Below are 14674 nucleotides of genomic sequence, written 5' to 3'. Positions count from 1 at the left end.
TATATGTATATATATATATATATATATATATATATATATATATATGTATATATGTATAAAATATATATATATGTATATTTTTTTTTTTAAATATATATATAGCATAATAAACACATTTCTAATATGATGTAATGTTGCCATATGTTGGAAGTGTGTGCCCCTGCTGGTTGTATCATGTACTGCATGTATCTTCAACCACTTCACTATCAGTCCTCAGACTCATCATATCTTATCAGACAGCTTTTCTTATCCAATCCTCAGACTCATCATATCTTATCACACATAGTTTTTCTTACCCTTAGTCTTCTCCTCTGTGATAAGGTGGACATGAGCCTTGAATCATAGCTGTGCCTTTCATCCTGTAATAGAACCAGCAACCTGTTCCGCATGGAGGCCACGTACAACATGGCTGGTAAAAAAGTGCTGAGCTGGGCGTGTTGCCTTCATTTAAAGAGCAGGAAGCGGCAGGCAGGCGGCGATGTCTTGTTCATCCTCTGTGACCTCCTGTGCCCTGCAGCCGTGTCCCAGGTCCAGTCCTCCATGGGCCAGACGCTGCAGGTCTTCTGCTGTGGACCCTGGGACCCCAAACGGGTGCCGCGGGGTACCGAGTCCCTGGAGCCGCTGCTGGCCGCCGCCCCTTCGCACCTGCCCAGTCGACCTCAACGCTGCTTCACAGGTAAGGAAACAATGGAGAGGGTATATAAAAGTATTTCAATACATGATCAACTCATCCTGACTTCTAAAAAAATAAACTACACCGATTGAAAAAGGAGTTCTTAAGTTTACAGTTGAACTCGGTTTTTATTTTATTTTTAATTCATCAAGTAAGATGTCATTGTGGCTTCACGGCGGCAGAGGGGTTAGTGCGTCTGCCTCACAATACCAAGGTCCTGAGTAGTCGGGGTTCAATCCCGAGCTCGGGATCTTTCTGTGTGGAGTTTGCATGTTCTCCCCGTGAATGCGTGGGTTCTACTCCTGCTTCCTCCCACCTCCAAAGACATGCACCTGGGGATAGGCCCCTCCCACCTCCAAAGACATGCACCTGGGGATAGGCCCCTCCCACCTCCAAAGACATGCACCTGGGGATAGGCCCCTCACACCTCCAAAGACATGCACCTGGGGATAGGCCCCTCCCACCTCCAAAGACATGCACCTGGAGATAGGCCCCTCCCACCTCCAAAGACATGCACCTGGTGATAGGCCCCTCCCACCTCCAAAGACATGCATCTGGGGATAGGCCCCTCCCACCTCCAAAGACATGCACCTGGGGATAGGCCCCTCCCACCTCCAAAGACATGCACCTGGGGATAGGCCCCTCCCACCTCCAAAGACATGCACCTGGGGATAGGTTGATTGGCAACACTAAATGGTCCCTAGTGTGTGAATGTTGTCTGTCTATCTGTGTTGGCCCTGTGATGAGGTGGCGACTTGTCCAGGGTGTACCCCGCCTTCCGCCCGATTGTAGCCGAGATAGGCGCCAGCGTCCCCCGTGACCCTGAAGGGAATAAGCAGTAGAAAATGGATGGATGGAAGATGTCATTGTCTCATATTTTGCGGACATAAGCCGCACACACACTACATTCTACAAACCCCGTTTCCATGTGAGTTGGGAAATGGTGTTAGATGTAAATATAAACAGAATACAATGATTTGCAAATCCTTTTCAAGCCATATTCAGTTGAATATGCTACAAAGACAACATATTTGATGTTCTAACTCATAAACATTTTTTTGGGCAAATAATCATTAACTTTAGAATTTGATGCCAGCAACACGTGACAAAGAAGTTGGGAAAGGTGGCAATAAATACTGATAAAGTTGAGGAATGCTCATCAAACACTTATTTGGAACATCCCACAGGTGTGCAGGCTAATTGGGAACAGGTGGGTGCCATGATTGGCTATAAAAACAGCTTACATGAAATGCTAAGTCATTCACAAACAAGGATGGGGTGAGGGTCACCAATTTGTAAGCAAATTGTCGAACAGTTTTACAACAACATTTCTCAACGAGCTATTGCAAGGAATTTAGGGATTTTACCATCTATGGTCTGTAAAATCATCAAAAAGTTCAGAGAATCTGGAGAAATCACTGCACGTAAGCCATGATATTAGACTGTAGTGTATCAAAAACCGACATCAGTTTGTAAAGGATATCACCACATGGGCTCAGGAACACTTCATAAAACCACTGGCAGTAACTACAGTTGGTTGCTACATCTATAAGTGCAAGTTAAAACTCTACTATGCAAAACGAAAGCCATTTATTAACAACACCCAGGAACGCCGCCAGCTTGGCTGGGCCCGAGCTCATCTCATCACCTTTCCACTGATGCAAAGTGGAAAAGTGTTCTGTGGTCTGACGAGTCCACATTTCAAATTATATTTGGAAACAGAGGACTTTGTGTCCTCTGGAACAAAGGAAAATAACCATTCGGATTGTTATAGGCGAAAAGTGTAAAAGCCAGCATGTGTGATGGTATGGGGGTGTATCAGTGCCCAAGGCATGGGTAACTTACACATGTGTGATGGTATGGGGGTGTATTAGTGAACAAGGCATGGGTAACTTACACATCTGTGAAGGCACCATTAATGCTGAATGGTCCATACATGTTTTGGAGCAACATATGTTGTCATCCAAGCAACGTTATCATGGACGCCCCTGCTTATTTCAGCAAGACAAGTGTTACAACAGTGTTGCTTTGTAAAAAATGAGTGCGGTACTTTCCTGGCCCGCCTGCAGTCCAGACATGTCTCCCATGGAAAATGTGTGGCGCATTATGAAGCGTAAAATAGGACAGCGGAGACCCCGGACTGTTGAAGGACTGAAGCTCTACATAAAACAAGAATGAGAAAGAATTCCACTTTCAAAGCTTCAACAATTAGTTTCCTCAGTTCCCAAACGTTTATTGAGTGTTGTTAAAAGAAAAGGTGATGTAACACAGTGGTGAACATGCCCTTTCCCAACTACTTTGGCATGTGTTGCAGCCATGAAATTCTAAGTTAATTATTTGCAAAAAAAATTAAGTTTATGAGTTTGAACATCAAATATGTTGTCTTTGTAGCATATTCAACTGAATATGGCTTGAAAAGGATTTGCAAATCATTGTATTCTGTTTATATTTACATCTAACACCATTTCCCAACTCACATGGAAACGGGGTTTGTAAAAGAACAAAGTAATATATATATATAAGTGGCAGATATATATGTTGTGAAATTTACACAGAAATATTTTATATGTGTTTACTTTGATTGTTGCCAACAACAGGGCAGTAAAATGGCTGATCAAACAAAACAGAAGTCCTCGTCATAGGCCCACGCGCTGCGCAAGCTAGCTTTCCAATTGGTTAAACAGACTGAATAACTCCATGCTGATGTTTTGGTGAATTTACTGAGGAATTTGTGAAGCTGTAACAATACAAAAATAATGCCATTGTAAGTTAATAAAACTAACACACACACTAGTAAACCTGTTAGCATATTATCTAATGCTAACAATGCCAGCTTGATTCCATTAGGATAGCATGTACAAATACACTCCTACAGACATCACACATTGGACGCTTTAGTAAGCAAGAATTGTTTTTATTATTTTGCAAAACTTACAAACGTTGCTCGGAATGATGAATGAGGAATCTATATGAGTAAAATTGCTATGGAAGGCTAGAAGAGGGAATGGCACTTTTACTTCCGGCTGAAGGCACGAAATGAAAGGACAGTGAAGCACCTACAGTGAGCGAACTTGTCCAAAAGATGGCACCCTAGCTCAGACAGTAACACACCTTTTCAAGGTATTTGCTACTTTTTTCTTTAACCATTTGCATTATGGCCGTCTGCGAAGGAAATATCCATAAATTCACCGCAAGGTTCAAAGCGTAGGAAAAAAGTAGAATTTACGGTTGTCATCATCCCAGGCCGTAAATCCAAATCAATGTAAACAAAAAGTTCAAATCACATTGAACACTTAACAATAATCTCCTCAAATGAAGGTGCAAAAATCACAAATATGTCAGAAATGCTTCATAAAATGTAAGAAAATAGTGCAAAGTGTGAAAATGTAAACATAGAAACCTGAGAAGAACTATTTCCTCCTGGTTTATTGGCAGGAAGTTCCAGCTGTGCTGTAAAGAGTGAGCGCTGCAGTATTAGCGCTCTTGCCTTGCATCATGTACACAGCACACACACTTTGGTCTGACTTCCAGCCAGTAAGTGTCCGGCTCACTTGGACTTTCTCTTCTCACGCCATGCACACAATCAGACTTCATAGTTGATACTCTCACCTGATTGGCTGCTGGCGTGACCACTTCCTGCGTTGCCGGGTTACCAGGGAGCGAGTGCAGCCAACCTTGCTTCCATACTTCATCTTTCTTCCCACCTAGAAGAAAAAATGATCCAATGTTTTTGTCAAGGCATTTTTGGAACTGATATCAATCGGCTGTCGATACATATTGATATGATTTTATCGCCCGGCCGTAATTTTAAAGTCAATGCAGACACCAAACTGAATCTACCTGCAGATACACCCTCCATCCATCCATTTTCTACCGCTTATTCCACCTTGGACTATAAAGTCAGATGTTCTTCACAGACAGATAGGAAGTTTACTTGATAACATCTTAGCTTTCTTTGAATACACACACACACACACGATAAGGCCATGGTTTCCTTCCCATCTGCCGACTTGCACAACGCCACAATCAGTGAGGACAAGGTTTCCACAATAAAAGCATGGACCTTTGCCCGCGTGCACTCGATAACAGTTTGACACCAAAACCTTCTCAAATCTTTGGCTGAAAGTTAAGACTTTGATCACATTCAAACCTGCGCATGAATAAAGATGATCCAAAATGTATTTCCAGACCTTTCAAAATAAAACGGGAACACAAAATAATGTTATTGGCTTTATTTAAACAACAAATCTTATGATACATCAAACATTTGTTTCCTATTACAATCAAAGAATAATTTATGCATGAAATAAGATACTAGAGAATTTGTTTTTTAGTAGTAAGCAAGTAAAGAAAGGCTCTTAATTTGTTTGCTAATGTATGCAGTAACATATTGTCATTTCCTGTTCTTTTATTTTGTCAACAGTATTCATCTACTAATTCATTTCCTGTTAATATTTGCTTGCTTTTTGTTTTAACATGTTTTATCTCCACTTCTGTTAAAATGTAACAATCACTTATTCTTTTCTTCTTTGATACTACACATCTGGGTATCGATTTGATACCAAGTAGTTACTGGATCAGACATAATTAAAGTTTTCCCATGTCCAGGGACGTAATTCCTGACTTTAGAAACAATGAAAAAAACTCTAGAAAATATCAATGTAATAAGTAGTATCGACCATGTACGCTCTTGGACTTATCATTACAGTGGATATCTGTATGGATCCACCCATTTGTATACATTGAGGAACGCTGGCTTGCAGTTAGCGGTTAGCTGTTGTATCCTCCTGTGATGTGTAGTAAAGCATGCTTAGCATTTCCTCCTACTTGTAAGGAACTTACTTTATTTGTCACCACGGAGGCGAGGGTTACTGATTTAAAAGTAGCTAAAACACTGTGGAGGGATGTTAGCTGCCCGCTAGCTATGTTTTAAAGCGCCTGTCTTGAGTGTTTATAGCTTCACCTTCATCGTTACTTTTGAAGGCAAAATACGTCCATTCTCCTTCTCTTCTATCCTCACTGTTTGCGCTTCTCTCTCTCTCTCTCTCTCTGTGTGTGTGTGTGTGTGTGTGTGTGTGTGTTTTGTGTGTGTGTGTGTGTGTGTGTGTGTGTGTGTGTTTTGTGTGTGTGTGTGTGTGTGTGTTTTTTTTCAGCAATGTCAGCACAGCACCATCATGTCCGTCAAGAAAAAAAAAAAAAAGTAGTGGTATTTTTCAAAAGCACCACACTACCTTTTTTTAATGAATGATTCCCACAGTAATTTATGAGTAGCAGTACAACGTGCAAAGTACTATTTGACTCTTTGTGTTGTGTTTCCGCCAGACCGCCTCTTCTACATCTACACGTCCGGAACCACGGGGATGCCCAAAGCTGCCATTGTGGTGCACAGCAGGTATGGCACCAGCGCAGGAAGTCTGGCGCCCGTTGTAACATGGCCTAATGTTACACCTGTGCATCGCAGGTATTACCGCATGGCCGCTCTGGTCTATTACGGCTTCAGGATGACGCCGGACGACGTCTTGTACGACTGCCTTCCGCTCTACCACTCTGCAGGTACCACACAATAGCACTGTTTACTCCTTCCGCTCTACCACTCTGCAAGTATCAGACAATAGCACCGTTTACTCCTTCCGCTCTACCACTCTGCAGGTACCAGACAATAGCACTGTTTACTCCTTCCCCTCTACCACTCTGCAAGTATCAGACAATAGCACCGTTTACTCCTTCCGCTCTACCACTCTGCAGGTACCAGACAATAGCACCGTTTACTCCTTCCGCTCTACCACTCTGCAGGTACCAGACAATAGCACTGTTTACTCCTTCCGCTCTACCACTCTGCAAGTATCAGACAATAGCACCGTTTACTCCTTCCGCTCTACCACTCTGCAGGTACCAGACAATAGCACTGTTTACTCCTTCCGCTCTACCACTCTGCAAGTATCAGACAATAGCACCGTTTACTCCTTCCGCTCTACCACTCTGCAGGTACCACACAATAGCACTGTTTACTCCTTCCGCTCTACCACTCTGCAAGTATCAGACAATAGCACCGTTTACTCCTTCCGCTCTACCACTCTGCAGGTACCAGACAATAGCACAGTTTACTCCTTCCGCTCTACCACTCTGCAGGTACCAGACAATAGCACTGTTTACTCCTTCCGCTCTACCACTCTGCAAGTATCAGACAATAGCACCGTTTACTCCTTCCGCTCTACCACTCTGCAGGTACCAGACAATAGCACCGTTTACTCCTTCCGCTCTACCACTCTGCAAGTATCAGACAATAGCACCGTTTACTCCTTCCGCTCTACCACTCTGCAGGTACCACACAATAGCACTGTTTACTCCTTCCGCTCTACCACTCTGCAAGTATCAGACAATAGCACCGTTTACTCCTTCCGCTCTACCACTCTGCAGGTACCAGACAATAGCACCGTTTACTCCTTCCGCTCTACCACTCTGCAGGTACCAGACAATAGCACTGTTTACTCCTTCCGCTCTACCACTCTGCAAGTATCAGACAATAGCACCGTTTACTCCTTCCGCTCTACCACTCTGCAAGTATCAGACATTAGCACCGTTTACTCCTTCCACTCTACCACTCTGCAAGTATCAGACAATAGCACCGTTTACTCCTTCCGCTCTACCACTCTGCAAGTATCAGACATTAGCACCGTTTACTCCTTCCGCTCTACCACTCTGCAAGTACCACACAATAGCACCGTTTACTCCTTCCGCTCTACCACTCTGCAAGTATCAGACATTAGCACCGTTTACTCCTTCCACTCTACCACTCTGCAAGTACCACACAATAGCACCGTTTACTCCTTCCGCTCTACCACTCTGCAAGTATCAGACAATAGCACCGTTTACTCCTTCCGCTCTACCACTCTGCAAGTATCAGACATTAGCACCGTTTACTCGTTCCACTCTACCACTCTGCAAGTACCACACAATAGCACCGTTTACTCCTTCCGCTCTACCACTCTGCAAGTATCAGACATTAGCACCGTTTACTCCTTCCACTCTACCACTCTGCAAGTACCACACAATAGCACCGTTTACTCCTTCCGCTCTACCACTCTGCAAGTACCACACAATAGCACCGTTTACTCCTTCCACTCTACCACTCTGCAAGTACCACACAATAGCAGTGTTTACTCCTTCCGCTCTACCACTCTGCAGGTACCAGACAATAGCACTGTTTACTCCTTCCGCTCTACCACTCTGCAAGTATCAGACAATAGCACCGTTTACTCCTTCCGCTCTACCACTCTGCAGGTATCGGACATTAGCACCGTTTACTCCTTCCACTCTACCACTCTGCAAGTATCAGACAATAGCACCGTTTACTCCTTCCACTCTACCACTCTGCAAGTATCAGACAATAGCACCGTTTACTCCTTCCGCTCTACCACTCTGCAAGTATCAGACATTAGCACCGTTTACTCCTTCCACTCTACCACTCTGCAAGTACCAGACATTAGCACCGTTTACTCCTTCCACTCTACCACTCTGCAAGTACCACACAATAGCACTGTTTACTCCTTCCGCTCTACCACTCTGCAAGTACCACACAATAGCACCGTTACCTCCTTCCGCTCTACCACTCTGCAAGTACCACACAATAGCACTGTTTACTCCTTCCGCTCTACCACTCTGCAAGTACCACACAATAGCACCGTTTACTCCTTCCGCTCTACCACTCTGCAGGTACCAGACAATAGCCCTGTTTACTCCTTCCGCTCTACCACTCTGCAAGTATCAGACATTAGCACAGTTTACTCCTTCCACTCTACCACTCTGCAAGTACCAGACATTAGCACCGTTTACTCCTTCCACTCTACCACTCTGCAAGTATCAGACAATAGCACCGTTTACTCCTTCCGCTCTACCACTCTGCAAGTATCAGACATTAGCACCGTTTACTCCTTCCACTCTACCACTCTGCAAGTACCAGACATTAGCACCGTTTACTCCTTCCACTCTACCACTCTGCAAGTACCACACAATAGCACTGTTTACTCCTTCCGCTCTACCACTCTGCAAGTACCACACAATAGCACCGTTACCTCCTTCCGCTCTACCACTCTGCAAGTACCACACAATAGCACTGTTTACTCCTTCCGCTCTACCACTCTGCAAGTACCACACAATAGCACCGTTTACTCCTTCCGCTCTACCACTCTGCAGGTACCAGACAATAGCACTGTTTACTCCTTCCGCTCTACCACTCTGCAAGTACCACACAATAGCACTGTTTACTCCTTCCGCTCTACCACTCTGCAAGTACCACACAATAGCACCGTTACCTCCTTCCGCTCTACCACTCTGCAAGTACCACACAATAGCACTGTTTACTCCTTCCGCTCTACCACTCTGCAAGTACCACACAATAGCACCGTTTACTCCTTCCGCTCTACCACTCTGCAGGTACCAGACAATAGCACTGTTTACTCCTTCCGCTCTACCACTCTGCAAGTATCAGACAATAGCACCGTTTACTCCTTCCGCTCTACCACTCTGCAAGTATCAGACATTAGCCCCGTTTACTCCTTCCACTCTACCACTCTGCAAGTACCAGACATTAGCACCGTTTACTCCTTCCGCTCTACCACTCTGCAAGTATCAGACAATAGCACTGTTTACTCCTTCCGCTCTACCACTCTGCAAGTATCAGACAATAGCACCGTTTACTCCTTCCGCTCTACCACTCTGCAAGTACCACACAATAGCACCGTTTACTCCTTCCGCTCTACCACTCTGCAAGTATCAGACATTAGCACCGTTTACTCCTTCCGCTCTACCACTCTGCAAGTATCAGACATTAGCACCGTTTACTCCTTCCGCTCTACCACTCTGCAAGTACCAGACAATAGCACTGTTTACTCCTTCCGCTCTACCACTCTGCAAGTATCAGACATTAGCACCGTTTACTCCTTCCACTCTACCACTCTGCAAGTACCAGACATTAGCACCGTTTACTCCTTCCGCTCTACCACTCTGCAAGTACCAGACAATAGCACCGTTTACTCCTTCCGCTCTACCACTCTGCAAGTATCAGACATTAGCACCGTTTACTCCTTCCACTCTACCACTCTGCAAGTACCAGACATTAGCACCGTTTACTCCTTCCACTCTACCACTCTGCAAGTACCACACAATAGCACTGTTTACTCCTTCCGCTCTACCACTCTGCAAGTACCACACAATAGCACCGTTACCTCCTTCCGCTCTACCACTCTGCAAGTATCAGACATTAGCACTGTTTACTCCTTCCGCTCTACCACTCTGCAAGTATCAGACAATAGCACCGTTTACTCCTTCCGCTCTACCACTCTGCAGGTACCAGACAATAGCACTGTTTACTCCTTCCGCTCTACCACTCTGCAAGTATCAGACAATAGCACTGTTTACTCCTTCCGCTCTACCACTCTGCAAGTATCAGACAATAGCACCGTTTACTCCTTCCGCTCTACCACTCTGCAAGTACCACACAATAGCACCGTTTACTCCTTCCGCTCTACCACTCTGCAAGTATCAGACATTAGCACCGTTTACTCCTTCCACTCTACCACTCTGCAAGTACCAGACATTAGCACCGTTTACTCCTTCCGCTCTACCACTCTGCAAGTATCAGACATTAGCACCGTTTACTCCTTCCACTCTACCACTCTGCAAGTATCAGACAATAGCACTGTTTACTCCTTCCGCTCTACCACTCTGCAAGTACCACACAATAGCACCGTTTACTCCTTCCGCTCTACCACTCTGCAGGTACCAGACAATAGCACTGTTTACTCCTTCCGCTCTACCACTCTGCAAGTATCAGACAATAGCACTGTTTACTCCTTCCGCTCTACCACTCTGCAAGTATCAGACAATAGCACCGTTTACTCCTTCCGCTCTACCACTCTGCAAGTACCACACAATAGCACCGTTTACTCCTTCCGCTCTACCACTCTGCAAGTATCAGACATTAGCACCGTTTACTCCATCCACTCTACCACTCTGCAAGTACCAGACATTAGCACCGTTTACTCCTTCCGCTCTACCACTCTGCAAGTATCAGACATTAGCACCGTTTACTCCTTCCACTCTACCACTCTGCAAGTATCAGACATTAGCACCGTTTACTCCTTCCGCTCTACCACTCTGCAAGTATCAGACATTAGCACCGTTTACTCCTTCCACTCTACCACTCTGCAAGTACCAGACATTAGCACCGTTTACTCCTTCCACTCTACCACTCTGCAAGTACCACACAATAGCACTGTTTACTCCTTCCGCTCTACCACTCTGCAAGTACCACACAATAGCACCGTTACCTCCTTCCGCTCTACCACTCTGCAAGTACCACACAATAGCACTGTTTACTCCTTCCGCTCTACCACTCTGCAAGTACCACACAATAGCACCGTTTACTCCTTCCGCTCTACCACTCTGCAGGTACCAGACAATAGCCCTGTTTACTCCTTCCGCTCTACCACTCTGCAAGTATCAGACATTAGCACCGTTTACTCCTTCCACTCTACCACTCTGCAAGTACCAGACATTAGCACCGTTTACTCCTTCCACTCTACCACTCTGCAAGTATCAGACAATAGCACCGTTTACTCCTTCCGCTCTACCACTCTGCAAGTATCAGACATTAGCACCGTTTACTCCTTCCACTCTACCACTCTGCAAGTACCAGACATTAGCACCGTTTACTCCTTCCACTCTACCACTCTGCAAGTACCACACAATAGCACTGTTTACTCCTTCCGCTCTACCACTCTGCAAGTACCACACAATAGCACCGTTACCTCCTTCCGCTCTACCACTCTGCAAGTACCACACAATAGCACTGTTTACTCCTTCCGCTCTACCACTCTGCAAGTACCACACAATAGCACCGTTTACTCCTTCCGCTCTACCACTCTGCAGGTACCAGACAATAGCACTGTTTACTCCTTCCGCTCTACCACTCTGCAAGTATCAGACAATAGCACTGTTTACTCCTTCCGCTCTACCACTCTGCAAGTATCAGACAATAGCACCGTTTACTCCTTCCGCTCTACCACTCTGCAAGTATCAGACATTAGCACCGTTTACTCCTTCCACTCTACCACTCTGCAAGTACCAGACATTAGCACCGTTTACTCCTTCCGCTCTACCACTCTGCAAGTATCAGACATTAGCACCGTTTACTCCTTCCACTCTACCACTCTGCAAGTATCAGACATTAGCACCGTTTACTCCTTCCACTCTACCACTCTGCAAGTACCAGACATTAGCACCGTTTACTCCTTCCGCTCTACCACTCTGCAAGTATCAGACATTAGCACCGTTTACTCCTTCCGCTCTACCACTCTGCAAGTACCAGACATTAGCACCGTTTACTCCTTCCACTCTACCACTCTGCAAGTATCAGACAATAGCACCGTTTACTCCTTCCGCTCTACCACTCTGCAAGTATCAGACATTAGCACCGTTTACTCCTTCCACTCTACCACTCTGCAAGTACCAGACATTAGCACCGTTTACTCCTTCCACTCTACCACTCTGCAAGTACCACACAATAGCACTGTTTACTCCTTCCGCTCTACCACTCTGCAAGTACCACACAATAGCACCGTTACCTCCTTCCGCTCTACCACTCTGCAAGTACCACACAATAGCACTGTTTACTCCTTCCGCTCTACCACTCTGCAAGTACCACACAATAGCACCGTTTACTCCTTCCGCTCTACCACTCTGCAGGTACCAGACAATAGCCCTGTTTACTCCTTCCGCTCTACCACTCTGCAAGTACCACACAATAGCAGCGTTACCTCCTTCCGCTCTACCACTCTGCAAGTACCACACAATAGCACTGTTTACTCCTTCCGCTCTACCACTCTGCAAGTACCACACAATAGCACCGTTTACTCCTTCCGCTCTACCACTCTGCAGGTACCAGACAATAGCCCTGTTTACTCCTTCCACTCTACCACTCTGCAAGTATCAGACATTAGCACCGTTTACTCCTTCCACTCTACCACTCTGCAAGTACCAGACATTAGCACCGTTTACTCCTTCCACTCTACCACTCTGCAAGTATCAGACAATAGCACCGTTTACTCCTTCCGCTCTACCACTCTGCAAGTATCAGACATTAGCACCGTTTACTCCTTCCACTCTACCACTCTGCAAGTACCAGACATTAGCACCGTTTACTCCTTCCACTCTACCACTCTGCAAGTACCACACAATAGCACTGTTTACTCCTTCCGCTCTACCACTCTGCAAGTACCACACAATAGCACCGTTACCTCCTTCCGCTCTACCACTCTGCAAGTACCACACAATAGCACTGTTTACTCCTTCCGCTCTACCACTCTGCAAGTACCACACAATAGCACCGTTTACTCCTTCCGCTCTACCACTCTGCAGGTACCAGACAATAGCACTGTTTACTCCTTCCACTCGACCACTCTGCAAGTACCACACAATAGCACTGTTTACTCCTTCCGCTCTACCACTCTGCAAGTACCACACAAAAGCACCGTTACCTCCTTCCGCTCTACCACTCTGCAAGTACCACACAATAGCACTGTTTACTCCTTCCGCTCTACCACTCTGCAAGTACCACACAATAGCACCGTTTACTCCTTCCGCTCTACCACTCTGCAGGTACCAGACAATAGCACTGTTTACTCCTTCCCTTCTACCACTCTGCAAGTACCACACAATAGCACTGTTTACTCCTTCCGCTCTACCACTCTGCAAGTACCACACAATAGCACCGTTACCTCCTTCCGCTCTACCACTCTGCAAGTACCACACAATAGCACTGTTTACTCCTTCCGCTCTACCACTCTGCAAGTACCACACAATAGCACCGTTTACTCCTTCCGCTCTACCACTCTGCAGGTACCAGACAATAGCACTGTTTACTCCTTCCGCTCTACCACTCTGCAAGTATCAGACAATAGCACTGTTTACTCCTTCCGCTCTACCACTCTGCAAGTATCAGACAATAGCACCGTTTACTCCTTCCGCTCTACCACTCTGCAAGTATCAGACATTAGCACCGTTTACTCCTTCCACTCTACCACTCTGCAAGTACCAGACATTAGCACCGTTTACTCCTTCCGCTCTACCACTCTGCAAGTATCAGACATTAGCACCGTTTACTCCTTCCACTCTACCACTCTGCAAGTATCAGACATTAGCACCGTTTACTCCTTCCACTCTACCACTCTGCAAGTACCAGACATTAGCACCGTTTACTCCTTCCGCTCTACCACTCTGCAAGTATCAGACATTAGCACCGTTTACTCCTTCCGCTCTACCACTCTGCAAGTACCAGACATTAGCACCGTTTACTCCTTCCACTCTACCACTCTGCAAGTATCAGACAATAGCACCGTTTACTCCTTCCGCTCTACCACTCTGCAAGTATCAGACATTAGCACCGTTTACTCCTTCCACTCTACCACTCTGCAAGTACCAGACATTAGCACCGTTTACTCCTTCCACTCTACCACTCTGCAAGTACCACACAATAGCACTGTTTACTCCTTCCGCTCTACCACTCTGCAAGTACCACACAATAGCACCGTTACCTCCTTCCGCTCTACCACTCTGCAAGTACCACACAATAGCACTGTTTACTCCTTCCGCTCTACCACTCTGCAAGTACCACACAATAGCACCGTTTACTCCTTCCGCTCTACCACTCTGCAGGTACCAGACAATAGCCCTGTTTACTCCTTCCGCTCTACCACTCTGCAAGTACCACACAATAGCACCGTTACCTCCTTCCGCTCTACCACTCTGCAAGTACCACACAATAGCACTGTTTACTCCTTCCGCTCTACCACTCTGCAAGTACCACACAATAGCACCGTTTACTCCTTCCGCTCTACCACTCTGCAGGTACCAGACAATAGCCCTGTTTACTCCTTCCACTCTACCACTCTGCAAGTATCAGACATTAGCACCGTTTACTCCTTCCACTCTACCACTCTGCAA

The 14674-nt window shown here is 45.7% G+C and overlaps 1 protein-coding gene across 1 annotated transcript in view; it reads left to right on the top strand.

Annotated features, from left to right (window-relative positions):
* LOC133557158 (long-chain fatty acid transport protein 4-like) overlaps nt 1-14674 on the top strand; it is a 102557-nt gene that overhangs the window by 25576 nt on the left and 62307 nt on the right. Inside the window, exons 5-7 of the mRNA XM_061907404.1 lie at nt 518-676; nt 5996-6065; nt 6135-6226. Of these exons, the coding sequence (XP_061763388.1) occupies nt 518-676; nt 5996-6065; nt 6135-6226 (321 nt within the window). The remainder of the gene's footprint in view (nt 1-517; nt 677-5995; nt 6066-6134; nt 6227-14674) is intronic.

Source organism: Nerophis ophidion, linkage group LG08 (assembly GCF_033978795.1).
Source record: "Nerophis ophidion isolate RoL-2023_Sa linkage group LG08, RoL_Noph_v1.0, whole genome shotgun sequence".
Taxonomy (NCBI): Eukaryota; Metazoa; Chordata; class Actinopteri; order Syngnathiformes; family Syngnathidae; genus Nerophis; species Nerophis ophidion.
The sequence above is the reverse complement of the archived record's forward strand: the minus strand, read 5'-3'. Positions and strand labels throughout refer to the sequence as shown.